General features: G+C 45.9%; 1 protein-coding gene across 11 annotated transcripts in view; it reads left to right on the plus strand.

Annotated features, from left to right (window-relative positions):
- LOC119712855 (serine/threonine-protein kinase PAK 3) overlaps nucleotides 1–21,079 on the plus strand; it is a 128,351-nt gene extending 107,272 nt beyond the window's left edge. For 6 of the 11 annotated variants that reach the window (XM_038164599.1, XM_038164600.1, XM_038164601.1 and 3 more), the window contains 8 exons: nucleotides 748–811; nucleotides 4,470–4,518; nucleotides 6,200–6,312; nucleotides 7,167–7,284; nucleotides 7,645–7,744; nucleotides 8,175–8,371; nucleotides 10,722–10,859; nucleotides 12,425–21,079. In XM_038164599.1, coding sequence (XP_038020527.1) covers nucleotides 748–811; nucleotides 4,470–4,518; nucleotides 6,200–6,312; nucleotides 7,167–7,284; nucleotides 7,645–7,744; nucleotides 8,175–8,371; nucleotides 10,722–10,859; nucleotides 12,425–12,514 — 869 coding nt within the window. In that variant the 3' untranslated portion in view covers nucleotides 12,515–21,079. The remainder of the gene's footprint in view (nucleotides 1–747; nucleotides 812–4,469; nucleotides 4,519–6,199; nucleotides 6,313–7,166; nucleotides 7,285–7,644; nucleotides 7,745–8,174; nucleotides 8,372–10,721; nucleotides 10,860–12,424) is intronic. The other 5 variants (XR_005259888.1, XR_005259889.1, XR_005259885.1 and 2 more) reach the window with 5 other exon arrangements.
- The last annotated feature ends 3,537 nt before the right edge of the window (nucleotides 21,080–24,616 follow it).

Below are 24,616 nucleotides of genomic sequence, written 5' to 3' on the forward strand. Positions count from 1 at the left end.
GAGCACTGCTGTCCTTGTTACCATCCTGCTGGTTTCAGGAGAACATCAACACTGTGCGTGTGTGGTGGTGAGAGGGCGAGTCCAGTGTGAGTGATGGGGCTGTGTCACATTGAAAACCAAAGTGTGGTTCTTGAAATGGCACAGGGCAGGGATGGCTTCAGAACTTAGCCTGGAAACCAGTGATGGGGGCCCTGGTTCTGAAACCTCATCATTCTTGATGGTAAAATGAGATGCTGTTCACTGCAAACATGAAGGCATGCTTTTGGCAAACTGCTGAAAGGTTGAGATGATCTCCTCCTCTTCTGGAAGCACTTGCCATACTCTTCCTGTTCCAAAAATGGTACCTGTTCGTAAAAAAGTGAACACAAAGTACGTTTACTCTTCAGAAGTAGCAAACCTTTTATTGAATCACAGTGTTTATTGCCAAGAAAATACAGGGACTGTTGTTCCATCTCTCTTTAATGTTTGTAGAGAACAAATGCTTGCAGTGGTGCCTCTTGTTTTCTGATCTCTGTCTGAGTGTTTCTCCTTGTGTTTAGTTTCTTGTCAGGGTAACCCTAAAGGACTGTAGCAAATCAGTGTTTATGGAGGCCATCTGTGCTGTGGAGCTGCCTCTGTTGTTGCTGTTCTTGTTACCCAGCTGACCATAAATGGCTCAAAGCCCCAGACAGTGGGGCTGCATTTTGGATCTGCTGGAAGGTGGAATCTCTGTTTTGAAGTGAGAATCTTGCATTTTGTTTCTTTCAGGGAGCATTGTGAGTGTGGGAGATCCTAAGAAGAAATATACTCGATTTGAAAAAATTGGCCAAGGGTAAGTCATGTCCCAGTTACTTGTGCAGAACCATGGGCCAGGTATTTTGCTGGTGGAGCATCAAGCATGCAGATAGGCAAGCTGCAAACGTGTTCAGATATGATCAGGTTTAGATCCTCCTGTCTCTCAGTACTGGTCAGAATTTATAACTGTGGTCAAAGGTAATTGAAAGATAACTTGATGCTGACAGAATCTCATCTGCAGCAAGGAGAAAGGCCTGAAATATCTCTTGTTTGTTTATTTTCTTCAGAGAAATCATTTTTGTATGTCTCAAAATAATGCGACCATGCTGAAGAAAGGAGAAAAAACATTATTACCTAAAAGAATAACTTACCACCTGATAGCTGTCAGCTGACAGCTCTCAGTAATGTTTATTTCAAATATTTGCTTTAAACAATATTCAGTGGTCAGGTTTATAACCACATAGTTTATAAATTGAAACCAGAGATGAAATAATAAGCTTTTTTTTTTCTAGCAGGGGTTGTAAAACCCAAAAATTCAGTAATAGACACAGTGCTAATGCACTTCAGAAGAAAATACATCATCTGCCTCATGGCAGATCCCTTGTGGATCCTGCAGGTTCTAGGCATTTATTGAAAATAATCACCCAAGCCATTCCCTTTTGAAACCCAGCTTTGCTAATGGTAAATTGGATCAATTTTAAATATTTCCTATGTGAGGAGGCGAGAACAAAAGAACTTACCTCAAAATTAGGTATCTGACTTGCATTTTAAATATGGACTGCCTGCACCATTGGCGTTTCCTTGGCAGTGTTGTTGTTCCAGGAGGACTGGCACCATCTGTGTAACGCCAGGACACTGCTGTCAGTGTAGGACAGAAGCTGTTCACTGGCATCAGGAGATATTTTTCTGCCTTAACTGTTTGTGAGGTCTGAGCTCAGAGTAGCCTGTTGCTAACCTGGAATAGTTAATGTACTGCAATAAGGCTGACCCACCCATGCTCTTTCTCTGGCAAGTTTTATCTAAGATCTCTGTGATTTTGTAGGGCCCTTGTGGGAAGGTGTTTATGCTCCATTCATTGTATAAAAACCCTTTTTCAAATTCCAACTTGCTTCCTATCCAAAGCTTTGGTTCTTACTGTCATTTGTAAAATGTCAGTGGAAGCTTCAAGCTGTGCCTGTCTCTTAAAAAAGAGGTGTCAGCTGAACAAGTGAGAGCAGAATAAACATGTGTGTGAAGCAGATTATTGCTGTCACTGTGAGAATGTGACCATCACCCTGACAGTCTCTTATTTCAATAGTCCTAGGAGCGAGCTTGTACAAAGGTGCCTTGACAACTGGTGGAAAGACAAGTGGCTGGTATGTGGCCTAAAAGGGTATCTAAATGGATTTCCTCCAGCTTTTTAGTACAGCCTGAAGATTGCATAGCCTCCTTGGAGAGGAGTGTGCTGCCATAACTAACTCATGCCTCTAACACTGCAGGCCAGCTTACTGTGATAGGAAAAGATCCTAAAGAGAAAGATGATCAGAAAAGTAATCCAGCAGAATGATCAGGAGCACCCAAAGTGCTGCATGGCTGGGGTTTGGGTGTCTGCAGCAGTGCTGGGCTGTGGCACTGCCTTGGCAGGTGATTTTCTCAGTTCATGCAGGTGCCAGTTCCTGAGCTGCCACCTGTGCAGTGAGTTGGGTGCAGCTGTGCTAAAGGCAAGTGTTGTAGTGTTGGAAGTGAGCAAGTTTTTAGTACCTACTAACGAGAGCCCTGCAAGGCAGGGAGAGGTGTGGCTGCTCAGAGAACTGCAGGTAGAGAGCAGCTGCTTAGCAACTGGCCAGCACATTGCACTTCGTGGCTTCATACAGCTGGGAAGTTAATAAAGGCTGTGATGGTTTTACAGCCACTTTGCAGTGAATAGTAGTCAGCAGGCCTGTGCTGCAGAACTGGTCAGTGCTGAGTCCCTGTTTTGTCCTCTGTCTCCAGCTGAGGACTGAAAATGTTGCTGACACCAGAGGAAACTTAGTTTTAACTAGCACTTGATAAAGAGGTTGTGTTTGCTCAAGCAGTGTTAGCTCTTGTAGCAAGACAAATTAGTGTGGAGCCATGAGCAGCCTGGTTAGTACTGCACTGCATCACAGTGACACAGATCTAATGGTGAGTCCTGGCACTTGCCTCACTGCAGTAAAGACCAGGTGCTGCAGAGCAGATTAAAAGTTACTGGTCAGAAATGAGTTACTTAGAAGTAAAAGTTTGTAATGCAGACTTGCAAAGCCTTTGCAATTAATTCACAGCTTTACTTAAATTACCTTTATCTAAACTCCTCACAAGTAGGTGGCCTGGAGCATTCCAAAAGCATTCTAATTTCAGGAGTTGTTTTGAAATAAAGCCTGATACGACTTTGCTCAGGAGAATCATCACAGTGTTAGCAATTCTGAATAAATGTTGTTGACTTCTTATGAAAACAAATTGGATTAATCTTGTCAATTAGTCATAGGAAAATGTATTTGCCTTTATATTAAAAGAATGCGTAGCATGCCCAATGAGACTATTGCTCTCAATGCAGACGTGAGGTCTCTGTTGAATTGAACTGCTTCTGAAATATTTCAGCCTGCAGGTAAACAAACAAGCCAGGGCATCATGTGAGAAGGAGCAAACTCATTTTGGCACTTTCAGTCACTGGGACACTTGCAGGATGCACATTCCTGCTTGTAGAAATTCTCTCCCTGGCTCTCCACTGCCTCACTGCTCCTGCAGACATGGGCTTCTTAAGTGATGGCAGTGTAAAGCTGTGGTTTAGCTCAGAAGGAAGGGTTTTCAAGCCCCTAGTTGCTTTGAAACCCAAAGGAATTGCCTCTGACTGGGGCCTTTTCAGCCCTTCATGTCATTATGGGGAAGAACATCTCTGATGGAGAGGCAGATAGCAAACCAAACCCCACCCTGTCTAGTCTGCAGGTGAGCACATAATTTATTTCTGGTGGCTCTCCAACACAACCTCTATGTGCCACAGAAGCAACACATGGACACCATGAAGAGTCCTTCACATGTTAGGTGCACTCAACAGAAGCAGCTGCCTACGGTTCTTGACACACAAAGAAGCTCCCTAAGTATCCTCTGTTTTGAGTCCTCAATTTATGTGTGAAATAATAGATGCCTTAACCTGCTCTAGCTGTGACCTTGCAGAATGGCTGGAAAATTGTTTACTTGCATGCTGGAGAAAGCTGTATTTAGATCTTTTCCTCAAATGGCTGTCATATGTTCAGGGTTCTCAGAGTGACTGTGTGACATTGCCTGAGTTTGGCAGATGGATTCAATTTAAAGGTGTGAGAAGGCCCAGCTGGATTGTGTGTTACATTTCATGGAGAAAACACACTCTCAGGCACACACAAAAAAAAAAAGGGGGGGGGGAACTAAATTCACCACAGCAAAATGGGTAAGAATTGAATGTACTGTTTTTCAGTTTTTGTAGACCCCCTCTCCTTAGGTTTTGAATTAGAGTAATGTGACGTGTACACAGGACATTTGCATCAGCCCTTCTTCTTCATGTAGGACCTCAGTTTTCTCTGCATAGCAGAGGGCTGCCATGTTGTTGGCTGAGGAGTGGGTGAACCCTTATAAACACTCCAGGCAGCAGAGCTCTCCTGTCTGGGCTGGCTTTCACTTCCAGGGACTAAAGTGTTTCTCAGTTTCTCCTGCTGTTTTGTTTCTAGGGCTTCAGGAACTGTTTATACAGCGATTGACATCGCCACAGGACAAGAGGTAAGTATCAAAAATCCCAGCAGATTCTGCAGCTGTTGAGTGCTTTCCCCTCTGCTATGAGCTGTGGCTGGAGCTTTGGTGGCCAGTAGAGCTTTCCTGCAAAGGCTGTTCTTCTGAAGCATGGGCAAATGTCAACTGGCAAAATCCATCATGTGCTGTCTTTAGCTTTTCAGTGAAAGGTCTTTAAGGACAGCGTGGTTCTGTGCCTTAGTAACTGAACATTTACTGTGGCCATATGCTTTCCAGCAATGCTGGATCTGAGGTTTTCATAAGTGCCTGAAAAGGTGCCTGTGAATTCCTAGAATCAATAAGACCCCTGGTACTCTCTGTGTTTGGCTGGATGCTTCACCCATAGCTTTTAAGTCTAATTTTAAGAGATTAATTTTTCTACTTGCTCTGTCTTCAGAATAGGTTGGTGGTCTCCACAGTATTGTTGATCCCACCATGGTACCACGTTACATTATCCTTGAATGTTTTTTTTAATGGAGAGAAATCTGCTAAGAAATCCCAACAAGCTTTTGTGCCAATAAAAAGTAGATAATTTTTATTGCCAATATAAATGTATTGGTTTAGAAGTTGTTCTGTCTCAATTCCCCATTGGGCATAAAGTTGTGCTTTTCAGAGAATGTTGATCTGGACACACAATTTAACTCTGTACCTTTTTACCATAAAATCTGCCTGTGCATGTGCCCACAGACTGGTTAGCAATGCAACTTGTAAAATCAAAAGATCTGTCATGATTAGAGGCCTTGGGAGAATGCTGGAGGTGGTCACAGATTCTCCTGTTGCTGTGAGAAATAAATAGCTTTGTTACATTGCTTGATTTCAGAAAGAATTTGTCCATAGAACTGCCAGAAAAAAGGAGGGCCGTGGTATCTGTCTGAGGAGGACACGGTCTCGCTCTTAATTACTAAATCTGTTAAGGCATCCATGAGCTCAAGGCAACTGCCATCATTCAGGCCCAATTTATCTCAATCCCAGGTTCAGACAGTTGCAGGATTTGCCATTTGTTCCATCATGTGTTTGGCCATAAACTATAATGCAAGACATAATTAAGGAGAAATCATGTAGTGGACTCAGTTTTGTTTTTCAGTCCCACTGCAGCTGGTAAGAAGTCAGTTGTGTTTTGGTCTGGTCTCAGCGACAGCCCATTACAGTGATCATACTAGTAAAAAACAGACGAGGTCATGTCTCAGAGAATCCCACTGCTCTTTGGGGATCCAGCTTCAGATTCCTGAATTCTCATCTCTGGCTCTGAGAAGAGATTCAGATCTGAATCTTACTGGTAGTTCCTTATACACCTGCCGTGCTGCATTTGGTAACCACACTTAAATTGGAGTCTCCAAGGGGTCCAAAAGCCCTAAGCCTTCCTTATAACCCTGAGCATATCCATAAATTACCAGTGCATGGATTTCTTTTTAGACCCTGACAATAACTGCAAATGTAAACTGTTTTAAAGAGTGTTCTTTAGAGGAGCAAATCAAAATTTCAGAAGTTGGGAAATGCTAGGATTGTTATTTTTCTTGTGGAACAACATCTGTAATGTATGTCTGTGTTTGCTTTGTTATGTAATCAAGAATAGCAGGTGGTACAGTCAAAAATCGTGGAACTGTCCACTGCATGTTCAGTCTGATCTTGTGCAACAGTCTACTCAGGTTAATGGTTTTTAATGTCATTTTAGGTGGCCATAAAGCAAATGAATCTCCAACAGCAGCCCAAAAAGGAACTAATTATCAATGAAATCCTGGTCATGAGGGAAAATAAGAATCCCAATATTGTTAACTATTTAGACAGGTAAGTTGTTCTGGTATTATCATGTGAGTGTTTGTTTACAGGCCAAAGGTTAAAAAAACCCTTTGATCACTGCAGAGTATGGAGCTCTTTATTCTTTCTCTACTCATCTCCAGTGGATGGGAGGAGATTGCATTGGCTCGTCTTTTCTGGCGTACATAGTTTGAAGTCACTTTTCAAAAACCTGGACCAGCCATATCTTACTAAAACAACAGTCTGTCAGCATCATGTCCCAAGTATTTCTATGTTGTTTTTTTGTTCTGGTGTTTGTTTTTTTCAAAGTTGATCAGATTTTCTGTGTCTTGTGCAAAGTGCTGACAAACCATCCTAGAAATTCTTTCCTTTGGGTGGTTTCCACTATTTTCCATTGCTGGGGATGCCAGGAAGACTAAGTTCTTGTTTCCAGAAACACCTAATTTGACAGTTTTTTAATGGCCTTTGCTGTTTCTGAATGTATGTTTTGCAAGGTTTTCCAAACACTGGACCAACTTCTGTCCTCAGTGGTGCACACCCTCCTGCCATGGATAACTTTGAAAGTTATGTTGCCTCATTCCTGGGGTTAATGGTGGAATTCATGAGTTAAGATGATGAGCTAGCTGGTGGCATGTGTCCTGGTTCCAGATTTATCTCTGCTTGCTTATCTTACTAAAGTGCATTCTTCATTTGCTTGTCACCTAAGATATCTCCTTTTTCCACTGCGCAGATTCCAAGAGCTGTGTAGCTGGAAGGAACATCCTTTTCATTTTGTTCTGTCTTCATTTGCAAGTGACCTGGAGACAAGAATCAGTTTTAGATTATGATTATTCGTTAGTTGGGCTATGCACATGCATCTCCACAGCATTGTTTTCTCCTTTCAGCTACCTTGTTGGTGATGAGCTCTGGGTGGTGATGGAGTACTTGGCTGGAGGCTCTTTGACCGATGTTGTCACCGAGACGTGTATGGATGAAGGACAGATTGCTGCTGTCTGTCGGGAGGTGAGAGATCCCACTTGTGCTTCTGTCTGCATGGACATGGTGATGCTTCTGTTCCTGTAGTGTTGTCATTGCATGGAGAAGAAAGAGCAGATCCACTGCAGTGCAGTCATTCAGTCTGTGTTTGCAGGGGACAGCCTGTAGCAACAATTGATGTTTCCCTTCAAAAGCTAGTATGTGCCTTCCCCTAGAGAGACAGGACTCTAACAGTGTTGGAGCAGCAAGCTCTTCCCTTGGCTGCACTGTGTTCTGCCATTCCTCACCATTCCCCTAAAAAGGAAATCTTGTAAACCCATTTCCTTTCTCCTGTGATGAAATCATGTCATGAATTTTTACCATTACATTTATTTTTTCTCTTCTCAGTGCCTGCAAGCCCTGGATTTCCTTCATTCCAACCAAGTGATCCACAGAGACATCAAAAGCGACAATATTCTTCTTGGGATGGACGGATCTGTCAAATTGAGTAGGTATTCTTGGTCACATGCAGCATTCCTGGATGTGGGTGGGGGATTCCTTTTGAGTGACAGCCAGTTCTCCAAAAGTGGTGCTGGTGGGAGCACCTGGACCCCTGCTATGAGGGCACAGCTGCAATGTGCAGAGAGGTCTAGAGAGAAACAGGGTGTCAAGAGTGGCTTTGCTTTGTGTATGACTCTTCCAGAGTGGAGGGAGTTACAGTCTAAAACTCCAAGTGATTAAGTAAAAGCCAGTGGATGAAACATGAGGGTTTCTTTAAGTGGCCAGTTCCATATTACCTTGGCTACAGCCCTGAGGAAACACAGCATGGCTGTTTTTCCAGCTAGATTCCACAGTGCATTCTCAGACTTAAAGTGGGGGTTCTTTTGCTTGATTTTGTAATTCAAGCTGGCTTTAACAGTATTTGTTTTTCTCCTCAGCTGATTTTGGCTTCTGTGCTCAGATCACCCCTGAGCAGAGTAAACGGAGCACAATGGTGGGGACTCCTTACTGGATGGCACCAGAAGTTGTAACAAGAAAAGCATATGGCCCCAAGGTGGACATCTGGTCACTTGGGATCATGGCAATAGAAATGGTGGAAGGAGAACCTCCTTACCTTAACGAAAATCCTCTCAGGGTAGGGTGAAATATCAGATACTGTTGTCTTTCCGATTTGTCATCCGTTTGTCTTCCATGAGATAAAATGCCATTCACATCAGCTTGAACTAGTTCTACAAAGGCCCACTTCTAAAAATGTTCCTACAGCACATCAGCATCTGCTGTAACTTTGATTGCATCACTGTGAGAACCTCAGAGGCAAAGTGACATGTGCAGAAACTTGCCACTTCAGCCTTCAGCGATGCTTGAAATTTCTCATGCCCTTTATGAACTCTTTTTTTTTACGCTGTATCTCCAAATGCCAAAATTTTTAAGTGCCATGCTTCTCCAGTTGGGGAATTTTTATGATAAGCATTGGAGCTGTACCTGCAGGCACAAAACTCTCTTCAGGGTCAGATCAGTGCTGGTTGATGACCTGAACCTTCCAGGAAAGATCACCGGTTCTAGTAATGCTATTATTTATTATCAAACACATTTCTTAAAGTATCGTTTAGCATAGATACTTGTAGTAAACTAGTGTATTTTGAAGTTTTCAGTTTTATCCTAATATCTTAAAATGAAATGGCCAGTTCTTACACCAAGTGTGTGTAATAGTGGAGGAATGTATACCAGGATAAAACCTCATGACTGACAGCTGAAACAAAATGCTGCACAGTTAATTCCTGGGAGAATTTATGAGAAAATTAATTTTTACCTATATGTATACATACATATGTTTTGTTAAGGCTAGAATTAAAATAGAGCATGATCTTCAGCTTTTCCATGCTGTAAGGTTGTGCTTTCTCTGATTTGTGGCATCCAGACTGTGTATTGTAGACTGACAGAAGAAACTACAGAAGGGTCAGGACATATTTCCCAGCTGCTCAAGAAAAGAATACACCAATTACACAGATTTCACTCTTTCAATTATACAAGTCTTTCCCACTTTTGAAGAAGGTTCCTGAGTTTTCTTGGAAGACTTCCTTTGGTTTGATAGGTGGCCCGGGGTTTTTGGTTCCAGGCATACATGTGGAGTGTTGCACTGTGTCACCTCGTTAGGGTGGATAAGAAATAAACAGGTTTGGATTCAGAGTAGTGCTGAATAAACAGAGTGCACTGTAGTGGCAAGGTGGCATTAGGCCTCTGTCACTGCAGCCCTGTTGTAGCAGCAGAGAGTTTTGCACATCACAGTTTCGCTTCTGTTTCCTGTGAACCCATATTTCACTTGCAAAAAATGCAGTTGCCTTGTATAAGGCAGTAAAAGCAGGTGAAAAGAATTAGTGTTGTCGATCTGGATGCTGAAAATTCCCTGCTTCTTTATCTGAAATGTTGAATAGGACTTCTCAAGAAGCCTCAGGTCAGCTGTTAGAAAGATAACTGGATTTCCTGTTTCTGACCAAATTCACAGTCAGATATGCTTGAGATCTGTGTAAGAGGTCTCAGCTGCCTCCAAACAGAAGAGCTTATAAAGCAAGACTGCTTTTAACAGCAAAATTGTTTTAGCTGATAGCTCACACTGGTTGTTGGATTTCTTGTAATATATAGTGAACATTTTTCTTTCCTAGCCCAAGCCACTTTCTCCATGTCACTAAGCCTTCAGTAGTCCAGTTGCCAAAACCTCCTATTTCCTGCCTGGCAGTTTCTGGGATGGGGATGTCATTAATGCATTTACTTGAGTATTAAAATTAGTGGAGGGTTACCATAGGGATGGAATTACTCCTTTTTCTGATGAGACTGTTAAAAGTTTTACCACATAAGTGAAGCTGACTTGGAATTTAGAGACTGCTGAAAGGTAGTTGAAGGTGGGTCCTGTCTGCCCAATTATGCCTTTCCATCATAATATATTTGTGCATGCAACTTGACATGTTTGTTGAACATGAGACTGCAAATGTTTCTGGTTTTTTATCCAAGGTATAAGCTGACGGATTTCTTTTTCTTTTTTATCCCAGAACCATTCTTTATCAAGAACAGAGCAAAAAACTTTATTAATTTTGTTTTATGGAAGCCATACTTTAGGGACCGGTGAGCACTGCACAGTTGCATTTTGTGTAATAATCCTTCGAAATAATACATTTAGACCACATTGACTCTTTAAAATGGCCTGTAAAGCTGAGTAAAAACTTGGAGAAGTAAAATGTGCTGATGTAGTTCCTACTAACCAAAGCAGCCAATGAAATCAGCTGTCAAGGCAAGATAATTTTGATGCTGGAATAGCTGTGACTGCATCAGGGTTTTTTGGGGGCTTTTTGTTGTTGTTCTTGATATATGAAAGTCATCTCCAGCCCTCTGCTAGGGAAGAAACTGCCAGTGGAGACTGGAGCTTAAAAATAGGGGGTGTGTGAGTATTTCTGGGTATGAATGAAACAGTCTCCTGTTTCCTTTGTCTCCAGGCACTGTATCTGATAGCTACAAACGGGACACCGGAGCTGCAGAACCCAGAGCGACTCTCGGCCGTGTTCCGAGACTTCCTTAACTGCTGCCTGGAGATGGATGTGGACAGGCGAGGGTCTGCCAAGGAACTTCTGCAGGTAGGATGGGAAGCAACTGCAGCTGAAACAGATGTCCAGGGGATCAGTTTTCTTGTCAAATAACGGCATCAGGTGGCTCCCCCACATATTAATCTCCAGTCTTGGTGCTTTCAAATGAAACCTAAGTCGACTCCTATAATGGTTTGGGTTGGAAGAGACCTTTAAAGGTCATCTAGTCTGACTGAGCTGGGTTCTCTTAAACTAGGTCATGTTGCTCAGAGCCCAGCCCCATTTGACCTGACCTTGAATGTTTCCAGAGATGGACTTCCCCCTACAACATCCCTGGGCAACCTGTACCAGTGTTTCACCACTGTCCTTGTAAACAATTTCTTAATTAGATCAAATCTAAATTGATCATCTTTGGGTCGAAAACCAGTCCCTCTTGATCTGTTGCAACAGGCCCTGCTAATAAATGTGTCCTCAGCTTTCTTACAAGCCCCCTTGAAGTACTGGAGAGTTGCAAGGTGAGGTCTCCCCAGGACCTGCCCTTCTCCAGGCTGAACAAGCCCAGCTCTCTCAGCCTTTCCCCAGAGGAGATATGTTCCATCTCCTGGTCATTTCTGTTTTACACTTTTGGGAGTAAATTCAGTTTTAATTTTTGACAAAAGAACTGAAGGAGAATGATACCAGGTATAGAGACCTGAAATGGTGTTGGTGGGGGAGGAACCCCCACCAATTTTTTTACTTTACCCCCAGTAAAAGCAGTCCCAGCCAAGCTGTCAGAGATTTGGCTGTGGGAAGGAGGAGGCTGTGGAGAGATCACTGTGAGCCTCAGAGGGAGCCCCAGCTTGTCCCTCCTGCTCCTGTCTTAGAGGTTTCTGTCACTAAGCTCCATTTTTAGAAGTTTCTGCCCCCCAAAACAGGTAAAGCTGAACTTGTCTCAGCCCTGTTTGCTTCCTGGCACAGTCAAGCTGCTTGAGGTTTGTTGCCAGGTTTTGTGGCAGAGAGAGAGCTGCAGAATATGCCACTTGACTGTCCCTGCTGGGAAGGAAGGTGCCAGCCAGCACAGGAGGGTCAGGGGATGGAAGAGTAGACACTGCTCTCCCTGCAAGCCAGAGCTGAGTCCATCAGTACTCTGCCACTTGTGTCCCTGCTCTTGACCTGCTGCTGAAAACCTGTACCTCAGTACAGGTCTTCAGAAAACACATGAGCCTAAATCCTACTGGGTTACACATTTCTTAGAGGTATTGGAGTTTCCTAAGGAATGACTTACACATACCTTTTTTGACAATTAACACAGTCTGTGCCTTTAGAAAGAGGGAACCTAAGTGAGTCTTTTCAGTTTCCTGAAAGGAACAAAGCTCTGGGGCAGCAAGCAGCATTCCCAGAGCACTGGCAGGGCAAAAATCCCAGCAAGCTGAAGACACCTGGAAAAATGGATTGATTGGTGTGTGGGCCCTGTTTGCCTGTGATAGCAGTGCCCTGGACATGAAGGTGGAAGTGCAGATGGTCCCTGCAGTCCTGTTTCTGAGTATTTCTGGTAACGAGTGGAATCCTGGTTGAGCCTGTGAGGAACTGAGTTTGGAAAGTAATAGTACCTTTCTTATTTCTTTTCCTTTGGGCAGCATCCATTTTTAAAACTAGCCAAGCCGCTCTCGAGCCTGACTCCTCTGATCATTGCAGCGAAGGAAGCAATTAAGAACAGCAGCCGCTAGCACTGCAGGTCGGCTTTCTGCCCTGCCAGCTCAGAGCAGGACTGAGAACACAAACTCTGTAAAACCTCAACTCTCATGCTGCGGGACAGATGGATGGATGAACAAACCAACGGTCACAGTCATGGTGGTAGGACCACCCCAGTTCCTCAAGGAGTAAAAAATTATCATTTGTCTTCTTCCTGCTTTCTGGCTCCTTAATTTATTTTTAAGATGAATCGGGGCTAAGGACAGAGAGGTAATGACAGAAAATGCTTTGCTGCCTCAATCATTTCCAAGGTAAAGCAAATTCAGTTGGAAGATTCCCTTCCTTCTCACCCTGTGAATAAGCTGTACATTCACTTTTAAATTGTCAGTTCTTTCTTAACGATGTAAAGTCGTGTTTATGGGGTTTTTGGTACGGTTTGGAATTGGAGAAGGGCAATTCTTCATTCATCAACTCCAGACTGCCTTTTGAATACGGCCCACTTGCCAGTTTTTGCCCAGCTGTGGTACTTCTACATGAGGAAGAAAGTGCAATTGCATTTCCAGCCAAAAAGGAATGAAGAGTGGGACAGACAAAACATCCTGTGGAGATAAGGCGTTCAGCTGGGACTGTGTAGTGGTTCGGTTCTTGCCAATTGCATTTGTACCCCTGACTGCAATCTCTTTGCCCGGGTGAGAGTCTTACTCAGCTGAAACAGCAAAAAGATCAGTCGGTGTGCTTGGAACAGGTTTGTGTGATGCAAAGCTGTCAGAGCAATGTGAGGGGAGAGTGGGCCCAGCCGTGCCTGGGGCTGAGCCCCAGCAGAGCCCTGGCGGAGCCCAGAGCAACCTGAGCATTGGCAGAGCCAGGCTGGAAGGAGGCGCTGGTAATGACAAGTGGCAGCAGCCTGGCCGTGGGTGCCTCTTCCTGGGACAGGACTAATCCTCCCGTCTCAGAGCCAAACTGGGTGGGGGCTGTTCTCCAGGGAAATCAGGAAACTTCTCAGCCATGCTGAGAAGTGCACAGCCTGGTGGGATTGGCCATCCTGAGTCTCTGCAGGAGTAGAGAAGAGCAAACAGAGCAGAGCGGTGGTGTCGCTTCTGAGGGTGCCTGTTCTTCTCCCAGCTGTCTTGTAGCTCCTGGGAAGGTTCCTAGTGTCTGCGGAATTCTCAGCAGAGAGGGAGGAGACCAGGCTGCTCTGCAGGCTCCTGCACAGGTGAGCATCCTTTAGGCACAGGAGTTCTGCCCTGGGAACCGAGGCTGACACAGGGAACAACCTGCACAGTTCAGATCTGCAGGAGCCAGTGCGGCAGCCAGCTCGGGAAGAAAGCGCCTTAAAACCTGGAGTTGTGCACTGAGCAAGAACAAAGGTGTGAAATCACAAAGTGAAATTAATTGCAGAATTACTTGGAGGCACCAGGCCAGCCTGCTTTCTGCTGTCCTTCTATGGCAAGCACTCTGCAATGAAGCTCTTGAGTTCCTGCAAGAGATGGAATTAGGGATGTGCCTGAGGATTGTGCTTGACTAGTCAGCAGATTTGGAAGGGAGCAAAATACTTTCAGTATGCAATTTGTGTTTTATTTATTTGTTTCTGAAAGACATAGTGTGGCTTCACTCAGTAAAAGCATTTGCATGGCATATTTGTTGCTGTATTTTAGGAGTACAACTCATGCAAGATCTTCAAAACAGCAACTGAAGCAACATGCACCCAGTGAGCAAAACCCCCCCACAGTAAAACAGCTTTCTGCAATAGATCTTCACGTTGGCCTGGTCCTGCCAAGGGTTAAGTAGCCTTTAAGGTGCTCACTGCCTTTATGTCTGGCCAGCAAGAATGAAGGATGCTTGGGCTGTTCTTGAATCAGGCCAGGAGCATGTCTAGCTTTGGCATCCTGTTTGGTTGCAGTCTTTGTGTGGCAAGTGTCCTTACTGCTGCTCCCCTGGCTCACGCTGGCCACCGCAGTGTCCTCGGCAGAGGCAGCCCTCCTTGAGTTACCACAGCTAAGTAGAAATTAACTTTTTTTTCATTTCCTGGGGAGCACAACAGGTCCAATTTTTCAGATGGCCAAATAACACACCGAGGCAAGCAGCTCTGGTTTCCTGGACTGGGGGAACGTCGGGAGGAGCTGAGGAAGCTGCCAGAAGCCCACAGCTGGAGCGACAGTGGTTGACAGGAGCTGGATCAATGGCAGCCAAGCTTTCCCCCCATAAAAGAAGCCCCTGGGGAGTGAGAGTGGCCAGGACAGGCTAACAGGCCATAGCACAGCAGATTGTGTAGAAAAGCGTGCATGAAGGTGCTGAAGCCCTGCCAGCTTGACCAGGGAGCAATGGTGTCCACCCATCAGAAAGACTTGGCTTCTCAAAGCCCTGCACCCACCACAATCCGTGCAGCCACCCAGACAGAGCTCTGGTGGGATTGGGCTGCCAGCCAGGTGTCAGCTGTGGGCTGTGCCCTGCTCTTAGGCCAGTCCTGGTGGCAGCAGTGTGAGTACAGCTGTGGGACATGTGCCCAGCGAGAGGAACTCCTCCACTTTGGGCCAGAGCTACAGCAGGAGGTAAATAGGGCCACGAGTGTCTGAGCTCACTCAGCCCCTTTCCATCATTTTCCAGCAGTCCTGGCTAAGGGGGAGATCCCAGGTGATTGGACTATGGCAAATGTGACATTGATCTACACGAAGACCTGGAAGGAGGATCTTGGGAATTACAGGTCTGTCACCCTGCCCTCAGTGCTGGGATCGTCTGGAGTGCCATCACATGGCACATACAGAACAACCACGGGATCAGGCCCATCTAGAGTGGGTTTGTGATGGGCAGGTGCTGCCTGACCTGCCTGATCTTTTACAACAGCATGACCTGCCTAGGGCATGAGGGGAGTGGCTATGGATGTGCCTCCCTGGAATTTAGTAAGCCCTGTGTCAATGTCTCTCACAGCTTTCTCCTGGAGAAACTGGCTGCTCATGTCTTGGATGGGTACACTGTTCTTTGGGAAAAAAACCTGGATGGATGGCTGGGCCCACCCAGAGCGTCGTGGGGAATGGAGTTGCATGCAGCTGGGGCTGTCAGTAGGGGTGCACCAGGGCTGGGTGCTGGAGCCAGTTGTGTTCAATATCTGTATCAGTGATCTGCATGAGGGGATCAAGGGCACCCTCAGGTAACACCAGGCTGGGTTGGAGTGTTGATCTGCTGGAGGACAGGAAGGCTCTGCAGAGGGATCTGGACAGGCTGCATTGTTGGTCCAAGGCCAATTGGATGAGGTTCAACAAGGCAAAGTGTCAGATCCTGCACTTGGGTCACAACAACCCCCTGCAGCTCCAGGCTTGGGAAAGGGTGGCTGGAGAATGCCTGGTGGGAAAAGACCTGGGTGTGCTCGTTGAGAGCAGCTGAGCATGAGCCAGCAGTATACAGCTACCTAAAAAGAGGTTGGAGCAATGGGGGAGTCAGTCTCTTTTCCCAAGTAACAAGCAATGGGACAAGAGGAAATGGCTGCAAGTTGCACCAGGGAAGCTTTAGATTGGATATAGGAAAAATCTCTTCACCAAAAGGATGGTCAAGCATTGGAACAGGCTGGGGAGGGCAGTGGTTGAGTCACCATCTCTGGAGGGATTTAAAAAGATTTGTAGATAGGGCACTTGGGGACAGGTTTAGTGGTGGGCTTGGCAGTGCTGGGTTGATGGTTGGACTCCATGAGCTCAGAAGTCTTTTCCAACATGAATGATTCTGTTCTGTTTAGAAGACTTTGTTTCTCTTGTGAGGTCCCATTTTTGTCTGTCAGCTCAAGATCTGTGTCTGTAGGAGAAGCTTCCTTGTGAAAGAGTAATTTGGGCTGGAGATGGGCTGCCCTTAATGTGTAAAGCATTCAGCAGGATGAAATATGTTTGTATTCCTGTAAGAAGTGAAGAAATGAGTGACAGTTTCTGTTTCCAGTATGTATTTTATTTTTTCCTATCCACAAAAGAGCAGACAACCATCCTTTAAAAGGAAAGCACTTTGTAATGGCACATGTTTGCTGGACATAGAGTCTAAATACTTCTGTTGACAAACTACTCTATTTGATTGGGGAAGGGGGGAAATTCCTATTTTTTTCCTTTACCTATAAGTATTTCAGCATCTCTACTTCAAAAAAAACCCCACCACCACGACTTTCCAGAAGACAGCAGGTATGAAAAATAAGCAAATCAAATGGTAGCGCTTTTTTTTTTAATCAGTGTATGCCTCAGCATACAGAATATTGTTGGCACTGACTTTTTAAAGACAGCTGCTGTCCTAAGAGGCCTTACTTTTAATTTTATTAAATACTATATTCCTTTTTCTTTGCATCAGCAAATCTAGAGATTTTGCTTTTAAAACCAATTCCTGGGAGGCAGACAAGATTCAGCAGAAATAATCTCTGCCTGTGGCTGTTTCCAGCATGGACTGTACCTGCCCAGCTGAGACTGTGTGACAGGCAGGGAACGTACCTCCAGTATCCCTGTGGCTCCGCGCTTGGGGCAGTCTGTGGTGCTGATTCACACTCACTGATGGCAGCTCTGTTTGTATCCTCCCAGCCTGGTATTACATGTAGAAAAGACACAAGTATTTTTAAAAAAACCCAACAACACAAACCCACAAAAAAACAGTCCTGAGGGGGTCAAGTCTTGTACGTTATTTTTTTCTTAACAGGCTCACAGAGTGTATTAGGATTGACAATAGCATTGTCCTGGCAGAAAGGAAAGAGACAAATACTGTAAAATCTCTGGAGCCACCTTGGGTTTTCTGACTGCTATCCTCAGATCAAGCAACTAGTTATATATATTTTTGAAGTATTAGAAGTAGTCTGTTTCTGTTGCAAAATGAAAGCTAAAAGTTTCCGACACTTTTATTCCAAGGTTTTAAAAGATTCTTAATTGTCTTCATTTTTAAATTAAACAGTGAAATACCCTAACCAAGAACTTGGCTATGATTCCCATCCCTGCAATGAGGACATGTGAAAATGAGCCGATAGCTCACTGTGGTTTAAATGTGTTTTGGGACAAAAGCATGGTAGCAGTAAAGTCAGGGAAGTTTGCGAAGCACAGAAAAGTTTCTTTATTTAAGAAAAAATTTTAAAAAGATAACCATACCTATGTAAAATTCCATACAGCTCCTGCATGCGCTCCTGGGAACCTGCACAGGGGTGGATCTTACAGTGCTCTCAGGGTTGGATCCCAAACTTGGACCGGGGTTACATTCTCACTTCTTGTGTCCACTGCTTTTGTAAATATATTTATTCATCATCTTTGGCTAATGGTTGGCCACTCCACTACACACAAAAGAACTCAAGGGTTTGTGCTGAGTTTCTTCGAGGCCTGTGGCTGCACTTTGGCAGGTCTTTGTGTCAGTTCCTCCCTATGTCCTGCCACCAAAAATTAAGCACACTCCAGTCACCATGAGAAGGGAAGTACCTGTCTCCTGTCCTCTAGCTGTAGGAAATGCCACCATACTCTGTTATCCATACAGCAGTTATTTCCAATATGTAATTCTTGGTGTGGCTACTGACTATTCCTCACACTGAGCATGTAAATATATGTATTTCTTAATCCAGTCCTGAGCAAATCCAGTGAGCAAAGAGCCAGAGAGAGCCCTGTGGCATCTACCATTAAAGGCAGGAGCCAGTGTTTCTTTGCTTGACACCCAGGACATGCACTCAAGTGCCAGCTTTGCCTTGCTAAGTGCTGCCAGGTCAGGAGTTCATACACCTTTGTGGTGTTCCTGCTTCCTCTTGGACCGTTCACTCATACCCAGATGTGCAGCAACTTAACGATGGGTTGATGAAGACCTATAAATATAAGTGTTCATCCCCTTTATTTTTTCCCTCTCCACTCCCCATACCAGGTAAATATCTCCAATTTTATCCCAAATTTTCAGGAAGCAGACAAAGGATAACCTTTGTCTTTCAAGAGAAACCATCCAAGCTTTTTTGAGTGTGATTTGCACTTCAGGGATCGTTAGAACCTCTCTTTGCTTGTGTCTGTCCTTGAGCTGACAGGGTAATTTTATTTTTCTCACTGAAACTTGAAGAATCTTACTTATCCATCTCTCTTTGGATGCAGTTTAGAGCTGATTGCCATAATCCTAGGTGTGCATCATGCCTGCAAACCATCACTGGCCTGAGCCTACCAACAGTTGCATGGACCTTTGGTTACAAGAGTTATCTCAAAAGAGAAATGGTCTCATAGCTAAAGGAGGAGGGATGCCCATATGCTCTGTATGAGTGCCCTTTGGGCTGCCACGTGGGCACAAGCCTGCAAACCTTGTTCTTGCTGCTTAACAATTCCTCCAGGCAAGCACTTGAGTTCTGTGAGAATCTGACCCTGACTGAGGAAACTGCGGGCAATATCATTAGTTAAAGTTGATAATATTGAAAACTGCTCATTGATTTAATAGCCAGTGACTTTGCCCTGCACAGTTTTCAAGCAGACCACACATCAGCTTCAGCACCTGTGTGTAAGGTACCTTCTGCTCTGTTTGGTGGCACCGTGTTTGTAGCTGCTGGAGGCTGGTGAGCAGCACCTGCCTCGCCTAACTGAGGTACAGAGCCAAAAGGAGCAGGGTTGGGCACCATGGCCTGGGTTGGCAGTCAGAAGAGCTGTCAGACACATGTGCACACACCTTTGAATCACAGCTCCTTGGTGTTACAGGTTTATGGATGCCAGCCACTAGAACAGGTTCCGACCCTGATATCCAGAGGTCTTTTCCAACGTAAAGTATCCTATAGTTCTGTGATTCTGTCTGCTGGATTCAGCTAGGTCCATGTTAGCAACTTCATTTTGATCAAAAAGTTCCTTCATGGTCAGCTCTTGCGGCCTAAGGCTTCAGCTCCTTTAGCTCCTAGTGCTGAGCTGCTCATGCTAAACGAGATGCCTCTGGAAGAAGAATACGTTTCATCCAGTTTCTTCTAGAACGCTGGGAGGGTGAGTTTGTGAAAACATGAGTATCATTTATGTGTAACCTCCTCTCTGCCCTTCATGCCTCTCAGGGGTTTGAAGCAAGAAAGAGCTTTCCAAAAGGGTGGAATTAAGCAGCATGTTACTTCTCCCAGGTCTCACTCTTTCTAGTCTCTGCAGTTGACTAGTTTTGTCCCCCATTCTGTGCCCTTTGCTCCCTCTGTGCTCAGTGGCTGCTACCCAAGACTGTGTAACTGGCACAGATAAAGTGGTTGAGACCCTCATTTCTCTGTCCTTTGAGCTGCCTGGTCACAGCAGCCTTTTCCATCTGGAAACTCAATATGGGGAAGGAGCCCCCACCTGTGTTCATTGCAAAACCTCCAGGAGCCCAGGGCCTGCCGTCTGAAGTCAGTGCCTTGAGGGCTCCCAGATGCCTCAGGCTGGTGTGACACCACTGCAGATGGGAGGGAATAGTGGCAGGAGGTTGTTTTGAAAGGTCTGTTTGCTGCTGCATGCTGTGTGTGTCCAGCCCTGCCCCAGGCTTAGGGATCAAATTCAAGCACTGCTGCTGCTCCCTCTGGAGCCAGTGAAAATTCGGTTGTTGCTTTCAGTGACAGCTGAACTGGTTGCTGAAGCAGCAGGTGCTGCCAGTGCCCCAAGCCCCGGGCTGGATGGGTCCCTTGGCTGCCTGGGTGAGTGGGAGCTGCCCCTTTTTCTCAGTCTGCCTCACACAAAACTGTGCCGGTCACAAGTGGGTCAGCACAGCAAACAGGCAGCCTGTGAGCCTCTTCCACTTTGTCTCTTGAGATTTTTAACCTTTGAGCTTAAGCTGTACAAAGGCAACTGCTTTTGGTCCCTCTGTGTATCCCCACGTTAATCGATGCTGCTAAATGCGTCTGTAGCACAGCAAGGGGGGAAGGCCTCAGCCCTGCAGGGCCAGGAGCTGCCTGAGCAGCTCAGCCAGCAGAAAGGGAGCTGCTCCACACGGGAGCCAGGAGCTAAGGACTGCAGCACCTCCTTCTTGGGCAGAGCCCAGATTCTGGGGGGGAACGTTCACAGAGTTATTCTCGTGCACTGGTGCGTCAGCACTGCAGGTGCTGTGCCTGCAAACACATGGTTTGAGATCTGCAAAGGAATTCTGCAACTCTTGACTGGATCAGGATGTCACCAGTGCTAAACTCCAGTTTAGTCCAAAGCAACCAGTTTACACCTATGCTGGTGTGTGCTAGATTTTTTTCTTCAGGGTATCCAGACAAAAGTAAACAGAGGAGGAGCCTACATTTTCATTGTTTATCAGAAATGTATCTCATTTTGCTGTACATTCCTTTTTTAGGACGTGTTATCTGTTTAAAAAAAAGAAAAAAGAAAAGAAAAAACAGAAAAAATATGAAAGAGAAAAACAAAAAACAAATGTGTAGTGAAAAATCTTCTGTAACTTTGGATTAAGAGGTAACTGATCTTTTTAAAAGGAGAACTAAGTTATTTACTTTGTAAATGTGCTGAGGGCATGGATCCATCTTATTGACCTCAGCATCCTTTTTTTAAAGATTTTGGGTTTTGTTTCCAATATTAAGTTATTTTAAATTGTGGTTGAAGCAATAGGAAATTGAAATATGGATTGTGCATGACTGTGTCTTGAGTGTAAAAATATTGCAGTTTGAAACTTGGACCTAAAGTATTGCAAATAAAAGTTATAAATTCCAATGGATTGTGTGACAGCAGCATTTCCTATGGGATGTGCAGCATCAGAAAGTCTTCATCAGTGTGGTTGTGCATGCTTTTAGTTTTGTTCTGTGCCATTCTCTGTTGTCATGACACCTGCTGCCAGCCCAGGTCACCCTCCGCCGCCGCAGCTCCTTGGACCTTGTGTCCACACAAGCAGACACAAAGAGTTTCTGCTGCTCCCCCTTTGCACAAATCCACAGAGAGCTGGGATTTTCCCAAGTCTCCTGTCTCCATTGGGCTGTATTCCTAAAGAACCAGCAGCTCATCCTGATGACTACGGCGAGTTACGTGGATGATTGTCAGCTCTGCTTCCTGCCTAGAAATCTGGAAACTGCTTCCAAATGCTGCTCCTTCAGCTCTTGGACACTTTCTCACACAGAGCTGGGAAAAAAAATCCTGTGGCTGCCTGCTTTCAAGGTGAGTTATGCCAAAGTTAGAGCTCTGGGGGAAATCTCTGTCCATCCCTGTCCTTTGAATATATCTATACGTGTGCATTGACGTGTCTTGTATACAAAGGAAGGAGTGTGCAAGCAATGTGACTGACACTTTGACTGTCCATGTTCATTCCATACCCATGGGTACAACGACATTATGGAAACCCTGGCACTGACAGACCCTTCTGTGCATGGACACAGAGACATCCAAGGGCCCCTTGCGCAGACAGACCCTTCTGTCCATGGATACAGAGACACCCAAGAGGCCCTGGCACGCACAGACCCTTCTGTCCATGGATACAGAGACATCCAAGAGGCCCTGGCACACACAGACCCTTCTGTCCATGGATACAGAGACACCCAAGAGGCCCTGGCACACACAGACCCTTCTGTCCCTGGAGGACAGGGCACGGTGCGTGGGGGCGGTTGGTGAGCAGCGAGACCTGGCTCCAGCCCTGCCAGGCCTTGCTCAGGCTTCATGCTGGCTCCTCTGCAATAGGAAAGCCCTTCAGCCTTGTCCCTGCCCAGAGGGGCAGTGCTGGCCTGGCAGCACAGGTTGTTTTCCCCACAGGCTGCAGGAGATGAGAACACACTTGGCAGCACTGACTGCAAGCCTCAGTCAATGGTGCTCGCCATGAGCCTCAGCTCTGGGAGCACTGTCTGCCCCAAGCCCCAGGGGCTGCAGTGGGACCCGGCTGGGCTCTGCCCTGGGGCCATCCTGCAGGGACAGCTGGAAACAGGGAGCGTTCCCTTGCCACAAACAGCCAGGCCATGGGTGGAGGGGAGCTGCTCCAGGTCTGGTCTGTGCTGCTCTGGGGCTGGGGCTCTCTGCAGAGGGGGCTGGACTGGTGTGCCAGAGGAGACAAAGAGGCTTCAGCTTCTGCCTAACTGATGTGGGGGGGTGGACTGGGAAGAGTGGGGAGGGTGAAGGGGATTCACAGAGCTCATCCTGCTGGAAGGATGAGGAAAGGGAGTGGGAACTCAGCAGTGGGGAGAGCTGGCCTGGCATAGTCAGTGTGGAAACACTGCCTCAGTTTGTACAATTAAGGAGTAGGTATCCATCTTAGGAAGGTGGTCTCCTGAAAGATTGAATTTGGCATGTGGCTTCCACTTCTCAGAGGTGGTCTTCTGAAATTCTGGCAGCACACATCTTTTGGACAAGGTAAGCAGCGACACAGAGTCTTGGTGTGCAGCTGGTCTAGTGCCCTGGGTAGGTAATGCCCAGTAACAGTGCTCCAGCACTTCTGTATGGGATCAGTCCCTGGATGTTTTGTAATTTAGTGGAGGGGATGCCATTTCTTGTGAGATGGGCTTGTAGTTGCTCTCTTTGGCAAGGAAAGCAAGTTTGGAGCCACACATTAGGTACTTTTAGTGAATTTAGAGGCTTTTCCCAGTAGGCAGTTCTCTGGGTTAGAGCTTTCCAACTGCCAGGGGGAATGCATACGCCAGGCTCTTGAGGTTTTTTCCTAGGACCTTCAGTGTGTGAGCAGTTCCTGGTGCCGTTCTCTTTGGATCCAGACTCTGTGAGACTGAAGGCTTCAGATGGTACCTAGAGCTGGGAAGGAAAGTGCTGACAGCAGGGTGCGTGCTGGTAAATTGATGGATGCAGTTGAAGTTGAAAGCCCTTGAAGCAAGAGCTTTCTCAGCTGGCAGCTTTCTCCCTGAGCTCTGTTTTTGCCAGATGTTTTCAAGGTGGTGGCCGGACTCTGGGAGAGTGCAAAGCTTTGTTAGGGCAAAGGAGTTCGTGTTGCTCTTTGAGTGGGGTGCAAAGAAGGCTTTGTACTTGGAAGGGAAAGATTGGGGAAATGTTTTTGTCCTGACACCTTTGATTAGGGAGCAGGGACGTTTCCCACTCGGCTGTGTCCTGGGGGTGGTTTCGAGCTGGGCTCGGCGCGTTTCCCTCTTTGGCGAGCCGACACCACCATCGTGCGGCTGTTTCCATGAGCGCGGGCAGTGCCCGGACCAAGCCCGGCGCTTCCCTGGCCCGGCCCCGTTCGTGCGGGAGCAGGGCGGGCAGCAGCTCCGCTGTGATCCTGGCCCTCGGGCACCGACAGAATCGGATCCTGCATCCGGCACAGAAGAAAGAGGAGCCGTTTCACTGTTGGCTTTGCAGTTTGTAGGCTGCAAAAGAAAAGGCAGTTCTAGCACAGCCTCTTTCTTTAGAACCTTTTCTGTGATTACTGTCTTAACATGTGACACTCGCTCACTGAACTGCATCCAGCTCCCTGGAGAGATGCATGTTCCTTCTCAGCTGGATCGAGAGCACCCTCACATTCTCTCAAGGCAGCAGAGACCATCCTTACAGCGAGGTGTTTCCAGTTCAGATCAGACTGAGAGGTATGCCAGGACAGAAAGCACACACTGACCTTCCACCTTGCCTGTAAAACCTGATTCCCAGCACAATCACTTTCACACAGCTCCAGCATAGCTCTGAGAACCTTGGTCTGATACTGTATTGTTTAGCTTTTATTTCTGCGAGTTCCTCTATGTCAACCTGTCTACTGAGTGCTTCAGTACAAAGTTCATGTCTGCTTTGCTACTTCCTTGAACTGTACTTTGGTGGAGCTGCATTGGAATCCTTTGGCTCAAGGCTTGTTTTCCTAAAAGGTATCACACAGCACAATAAAAAATGAGCTGTGGGGTACTGGCAGTGCAATGGCTTGCTCTACTACAACGGCCTGGACCTTCTTGATACCATGGCAGAGCCAGTGCTTGCACATGGTGCTTAAATGTGTTACTGGAAATGTGTAGCAAAGGAACCAAAGCTTTTGTTCTACCTCTAGAGAAAGTGACTTTGACTACAACAGCTGGCACGTCACAATTCAGATTAACTTGCTTTTTAAATTTGGTTTTGGAGTTTACAAACACTGGATGAAAAACGAAAGAATTGTACTGGGTTTATGTCGCTGCAAAAGTGATGCCAGCTGCATTAATTGCAATCAGTGTTGGCCCCAGCTGGCCCAAGGTGAAGGCAGCAGGGCAGCCAGTTCTTCTGGAGGTCAGCTGAGGAAAAGGGAATTGGGACCTGGGGATGGAATGCTTGGTGACTATGATGTCACCAACTCGGCCATTAGACTAGGCT

This window comes from Motacilla alba, chromosome 4A (genome assembly GCF_015832195.1).
Source record: "Motacilla alba alba isolate MOTALB_02 chromosome 4A, Motacilla_alba_V1.0_pri, whole genome shotgun sequence".
NCBI classification, from domain to species: domain Eukaryota; kingdom Metazoa; phylum Chordata; class Aves; order Passeriformes; family Motacillidae; genus Motacilla; species Motacilla alba.